General features: G+C 44.5%; 1 protein-coding gene across 1 annotated transcript in view; it reads right to left on the bottom strand.

Annotated features, from left to right (window-relative positions):
• Positions 1 to 4,069: 4,069 nt before the first annotated feature.
• LOC109867041 (neuronal cell adhesion molecule) overlaps positions 4,070 to 7,118 on the bottom strand; it is a 30,644-nt gene continuing 27,595 nt past the window's right edge. The window contains exon 20 of the mRNA XM_031802107.1: positions 4,070 to 6,473. Within this exon, the coding sequence (XP_031657967.1) occupies positions 6,251 to 6,473 (223 nt within the window). The 3' untranslated portion in view covers positions 4,070 to 6,250. The remainder of the gene's footprint in view (positions 6,474 to 7,118) is intronic.

Genomic DNA, 7,118 nt, shown 5'->3' on the forward strand with positions numbered 1-7,118 from the left:
ACGGCGACGCGGATGGAAGCCTGAGAGTCGGCCCCAAAAATTTATTGGGGGGGGGGGCTTACAGGGAGTATGGCTATGCCAGGTAGGAGACCTGCGCAAACTCCCTGTGCTTACCGGGGGGCTAAAGAGACCGGGCAGGCACCGTGTTATGCTAGTGAGCGCACGGTGTCTCCAGTGCGGGTGCATAGCCCGGTACGGTTCATACCAGCCCTTCGTATTGGCCGGGCTAGAGTGGGCATCGAGCCAGGTAAGCTTGGGCAGGCTCGGTGCTCAAGAGCCCCAGTGCGCCTGCACGGTCCGGCGTGTCCTCGCTCCAGTATCACCAGTGCCCGCACCACGCATCAGGACTACAGTGCGCCTCGCCTCTCCTGCTCTGTCGGAGTCTCCCGCCTGTTCAGCACAGCCAGAGCCTTCCTTCCCTCCTGCGCTGTCGGAGTCTCCCGCCTGTTCAGCGCAGCCAGCGTTTTCCTCCTCTCCTGCGCTGTCGGAGTCTCCCGCCTGTTCAGCGCTATCAGAGCCTTCCTTCTCTACAGCGCTGCCGGAGCCTCCTGCCTGTTTGAAGCAGCCTGAGCTGCCAGTCTGCAGGGTGCTGTCAGCCTGCATGGAGCAGTTAGAGATGTCAGTCTGCATGAAGCAGCCAGAGATGTCAGTCTGCAGGGAGCTGTCAGTCTGCAGGGAGCTGTCAGTCTGCAGGGAGCTGCCAGTCTGGAAGGAGCTGTCAGTCTGCAAGGAGCTGTCAGTCTGCAAGGAGCTGTCAGCCTGCATGGAGCTGTCAGAGCTGTCAGTCTGCAAGGAGCTGCCAGTCTGCAGGGAGCTGTCAGTCTGCAAGGAGCTGTCAGTCTGCAAGGAGCTGTCAGTCTGCAAGGAGCTGCCAGTCTGCAGGGTGCTGTCAGCCTGCATGGAGCAGCCAGAGCTGTCAGTCTGCAAGGAGCTGCCAGTCTGCAAGGTGCTGTCAGCCTGCATGGAGCAGCCAGAGCTGTCAGTCTGCATGAAGCAGCCAGAGCTGTCAGTCTGCAAAGAGCTGCCAGTCTGCAAGGGGCTGTCAGTCTGCAAGGAGCTGTCAGCCTGCATGAAGCAGCCAGAGCTGTCAGTCTGCAAAGAGCTGCCAGTCTGCAAGGGGCTGTCAGTCTGCAGGGAGCTGTCAGTCTGCAAGGAGCTGTCAGTCTGCAAGGAGCTGTCAGTCTGCAAGGAGCTGTCAGTCTGCAAGGAGCTGCCAGTCTGCAAGGAGCTGCCAGTCTGTAAGGAGCTGTCAGTCTGCATGAAACAGCCAGAGCTGTCAGTCTGCAAGGAGCTGCCAGTCTGCAAGGAGCTGCCAGTCTGCAAGGAGCTGCCAGTCTGCAAGGAGCTGCCAGTCTGCAAGGAGCCGCCAGTCTGCAAGGAGCTGCCAGTCTGCAAGGAGCTGCCAGTCTGCAAGGAGCTGTCAGCCTGCATGGAGCAGTCAGAGCTGTCAGTCTGCAAGGAGCTGCCAGTCTGCAGGGAGCTGTCAGTCTGCAAGGAGCTGTCAGTCTGCAAGGAGCTGTCAGCCTGCATGGAGCAGTCAGAGCTGTCAGTCTGCAAAGAGCTGCCAGTCTGCAAGGAGCTGTCAGCCTGCATGGAGCAGTCAGAGCTGTCAGTCTGCATAGAGCAGCTAGATCTGCTAGTCAACCTGAATCTTCCAGATCCGCCAGCCAGCCAGGATCTACCGGAGCCTACTACCTACCTGAGCTTCATCTCAGTACTGGGCTTCCTCTCAGTACTGGGCTTCCTCTCAGTACTGGGCTTCCCCTCAGTTCCGGGCTGCCCCTCAGTTCCGGGCTGCCCCTCAGTTCCGAGCTGCCCCTCAGTCCCGAGCTGCCCCTCAGTCCCGAGCTGCCCCTCAGTCCCGAGCTGCCTCAGTCCCGAGCTGCCCCTCAGTCCCGAGCTGCCCCTCAGTCCCGAGCTGTCCCTCAGTCCCGAGATGCCCCTCAGTCACGAGCTGCTCCTTAGTTCTGTGGGGTTCTGGGTGAGGACTATTAGGCCATGGTCGGCGGCGAGGGTGGATTATCCCAGGACGCGAAGGGGAGGAACTAGGACATTAATGAAGTGGGGTCCACGTCCCGAGCCGGAGCCGCCACCAATGACAGACGCCCACCCGGACCCTCCCTATGGTTTTGAGGTGCGTCCGGGAGTCCGCACCTTGGGGGGGGGGGGGGGGGGGGGTTCTGTCACGCCTTGGTCTTAGTGTTTTGTGTTTTCGTTATATATTTTGGTCAGGCCAGGGTGTGACATGGGTTTACGTGTTGTGTTTCGTATTGGGGTTTTATAGGATTTGGGATTGCTAGGTTTAGGGGTGTGTCTAGTTAGGCTTGGCTGCCTGAGGCGGTTCTTGATCAGAGTCAGGTGCTTCTCGTTGCCTCTGATTGGGAACCGTATTTAGGTAGCCTGAGTTCGCTTTGTCTTTGGTGGGTGACTGTTCCTGTCTCTGTGTAGTTTCACCAGATAGGCTGTATTAGGTTTCACGTTCCGAGAGTCGGACCGAAATGCAGCGTGGTGGTTACTCATGTTCTTTAATGAAGAAAAAGTGACGATACATGAAATAACTTAATAAATACAAAACAATTTATTAAGTTATTTCATGTATCGTCACTTTTTCTTCATTAAAGAACATGAGTAACCACCACGCTGCATTTCGGTCCGACTCTCTTTCTACAAACGAAGGCCGTTACAAGAACACAAAACAATTAGAACACAAAACAATTGGAACACAAAACAATTGGAACACAAAACAATTGGAACACAAAACAAGTAGAACACAAAACAAGTAGAACACAAAACAAGTAGAACACAAAACAATTGGAACACAAAACAATTGGAACACAAAACAATTGGAACACAAAACAATTGGAACACAAAACAATTGGAACACAAAACAATTGGAACACAAAACATTTAGAACACAAAACATTTAGAACACAAAACAATTTGAACCCAAAACAATTTGACATAAACAGTTGCATTCATGAGTTTTGACAAATGTCAATAAAAAAATAAGGTCCACCAAAGAGAACCTGATCAAAATGAATTGATATGAAGCCGTAAGTACAGAAATGGTTTGCTCAGTGGGAAATGATGATCCAACTAGTCAGCGACAACTGTGGGTGGTTTGTGACAGTAACTATGTGAGCTTATTACAGTATTATAGACACTATGTCCTGGGATTTCCTATGTTGTTCTGTTGAAGAACCCCTTACAGTATTATAGACACTATGTCCTGGGATTTCCTATGTTGTTCTGTTGAAGAACCCCTTACAGTATTATAGACACTATGTCCTGGGATTTCCTATGTTGTTCTGTTGAAGAACCCCTTACAGTATTATAGACACTATGTCCTGGGATTTCCTATGTTGTTCTGTTGAAGAACCCCTTACAGTATTATAGACACTATGTCCTGGGATTTCCTATGTTGTTCTGTTGAAGAACCCCTTACAGTATTATAGACACTATGTCCTGGGATTTACTATGTTGTTCTGTTGAAGAACCCCTTACAGTATTATAGACACTATGTCCTGGGATTTACTATGTTGTTCTGTTGAAGAACCCCTTACAGTATTATAGACACTATGACCTGGGATTTACTATGTTGTTCTGTTGAAGAACCTCGTACCTTCTAATGACTGTAGTGTGGTCTGTGAGTATCATAGATAAAAAGTCTGTTTTTCATAGATCGCTTTTTGTAGCTCAAACCATTCGACTCTACAGACGTTTTGTATAAAATACCCATCCCTGGGCCCCTTCGGGATCTGCCCTCGTCTCAAACACCATTCTAGCTCATCTCCCGTTAATCACACAGACTAATGATTGGTATCTGTTGATACAGAAGACGAATACAACGCTACAACCAAGAAGTCTGTAACTCAACATCCAAAATGGGACTCATTGGGTTAATACAGTATGATGTAATATTTAGGGGACCATTTTGTAGCTCTTGCTGTATAATTGCCTTCATCAGATACATTACCGTGGTCCTATCAGAGAATGCTCAATGCTCCGTGTGTTTGCAGGGCATAAGAACAGTCAGAATGAAGCTTTACAGTGAAACATAGAACTGACATCAAAGCAGATCATTATATTTTATTCATTCATTATATTTCCACTTCATTCTTGCACTAAGTGGAGAAACTTAAATATAAATGAAAAGAGACATAAATTGTTAGTAAAAAAAACCTTGCAACTGTTTTTGAATAAGAATACAACCGTTTTGCAACTTTGTGCTGAATAACCCACACGAAGCAGAAAACCACAATGTTATAGTACATTATAGTACTTATCTAACACTCCAAAGTACATTAAATCTCAATGTTTACTGAGTACTGTATGGTTTCATTTAATACAGAGAAGTGACATTTCAGAAATACACAACTAAATTGCTGACAAATTAAAAAGAACTCCAATTTGAACTCATGGGCAACATTTTGTCCTGTTAGTTACAATAAAGTACAATGTTCACAGCTAAGAAAAAAAAAAAAAATATATATATATATATATATATAGTAGCCTATATTGAACACAGCTCTCTCAAACTATTTCATGCAGTTCTTCCTTTCAGGTTGTCATCAAATTTTGTAATTTAGGTGAACCATCCTTTTAATTAAGCTCTTCTAGCTGTGTTTCTCTGTACATTCAAAATTATATATTTACAAATTCAACAAATAATCGACATTTCTGTAAAAAAAAAAACAACAACAATGTAAAACTTGATGCAAGTTAAGAAAAGAAAATAGCTTGCGTACCCTTGTCACCTCAAATGTACTTCATACGAGTGAGCACCTCTTTCCTAGCATGACTAATATCCCCTCAACAACAGCACACACACACGTGCACACGGACACACGCACCACAAGAAGAGCCATAAGGTCACCATCTGACAAGAAGAGCCATAAGGTCACCATCTGACAAGAAGAGGCATAAGGTCACCATCAGGTGAGATCATGTGAGTTGCAACCACAGGAAATGAGGCCACATGCAGGTCAAAGGTCATGAGGATGACGTCATGAGGGCGTGTATAGCATCAGCATTTGCATTCGCAGCAGAAGAATAATACATTTAGGAGCTCTCTGTCTGCATATACATACTGTACAAAATCCTGCACTGTAAATTCAACCTTTACTTTTGTTACTGTAAATTCAACCTTTACCTTTGCTATTGTAAATTCAACCTTTACCTTTGCTATTGTAAATTCAACCTTTACCTTTGTTACTGTAAATTCAACCTTTACCTTTGCTACTGTAAATTCAACCTTTACCTTTGTTACTGTAAATTCAACCTTTACCTTTGTTACTGTAAATTCAACCTTTACCTTTGCTATTGTAAATTCAACCTTTACCTTTGTTACTGTAAATTCAACCTTTACCTTTGCTATTGTAAATTCAACCTTTACCTTTGCTATTGTAAATTCAACCTTTACCTTTGCTATTGTAAATTCAACCTTTACCTTTGTTACCTTCAATTCAACCTTTAACTTTGCTACTGTAAATTCAACCTTTACCTTTGCTACTGTAAATTCAACCTCTACCTTTGTTACTGTAAATTCAACCTTTACCTTTGTGACTGTTAATTCAACCTTTCTGCAACAACAACTGTATAAAATGTACAAACTGCCCGTCTTGCAAAAATACATAGAATAATAGCCATACATTTAGTAACTCATTTCACCACTAGGTCCACAAAGACATTAATGCCTCTTTATGGTGGCCCTGAGAGACAAAAAGCACCTCTAACATACACAATAATATCAAGATAACGCGTTGACTGTAAAAACAATATGGTAAATGATACAAATGTGAACCGCATAGTAGTCCAAGATAGACAATGTCTTCCGTGTAATATACTAATTAGTGTTAATCTCAATATGTTAATATATGTATGTACATCATTTCAGGATTTCCATGCACTGTATAAGAATCGTAGTCCTCCAGGAGTATCTAGTATCTCCAATGTGTATCTTATGTGTCTGTGACAGCAGGGTGGTTCTCATTGGTGGTTCTGGGTGCAGATGGGTGGGGCATGTAATGATGATGATGATGATGATAAGCCACACAATGATGTGATTGCCCTGTGATATGGGGGGATGGAACAGTCACCGCAGTGTCTCCTATTGGCTGGGAGGATAAACGTCTAATTAGCTACGCAAAGAATATATAAGAATCTGCAACGCTGCCTAGTGGCCTGGCTACACAAAAAAAGTTGCATATACTGTAGCGCCACCTAGTGGCCTGGCTGACCAGTTGACTGGCTACACAAAGGAGTTCACAATGGTTGTGTTAACCGGGGAGTGGGCCTCAGCAGTTTCCCTGATGGAGCTCTTTCCGCTGTACTGCCCAATAAAAGACCCATCCTCGTTGAACTGTCCATCTCCACCTCCATAGTCAACTAAACTTTCGTCACTGCTGTCCCTGTGCACCGTCCCGTTAGAAGGTGTGCGGCTCCCTTTTAACGGCTTATGGTCCTCAGTGTCACTAGGAGAAAAGGACATGCAGGTGTTATGATGACATGAGAATGTAAACAAGGAGTTTAGTGCATGGCCTTCTTTTTTTTAAGATGGAGCGTTGTAATTTCCTTATTAATATGGAAAGTAGGATTCATGTGGAAAGTAGGATTCATGTGGAAAGTAGGATAGCCTAAGGCCTGATCCATTGATCTATCCCATCAGTCTACAATTTTAGTTACATATGATAATATTGTATAAATACTTAAATATTTACTCAAAGAGTACTACATCTGATAGTCATTAACATTTCTGTCCACTGCAGCAGATTCATTTCTGTAGCAGAATTTACTTTGCCCTAAGTCAAAAAAAAAAAGAGAGACATGATCGATTAATTGGTTCCATCACGCAACAGGGGAATTCAAGCAAAATCATACCTGTTCTGAATTCCTCATGAAAGCATAACATGAGGTGGAAAATAATCATGTGCTGTGTTGCTAGACACAAACTTTTCTCACCAACAAAGGTTGCAATGAAAAACAGAAAATCCAAGGCAATGATATAAATAAACAAATATGAAAAGCACATTTTCAGCCAAATGACTCAAAGCAAAAAAATACAAATTATTACAATTTTGCAAACAAATGAAGAAACAGCAAATAACGTTGTTTTTTAA

The sequence above is a fragment of the Oncorhynchus kisutch genome, linkage group LG22, assembly GCF_002021735.2.
Source record: "Oncorhynchus kisutch isolate 150728-3 linkage group LG22, Okis_V2, whole genome shotgun sequence".
Lineage (NCBI taxonomy): Eukaryota > Metazoa > Chordata > Actinopteri > Salmoniformes > Salmonidae > Oncorhynchus > Oncorhynchus kisutch.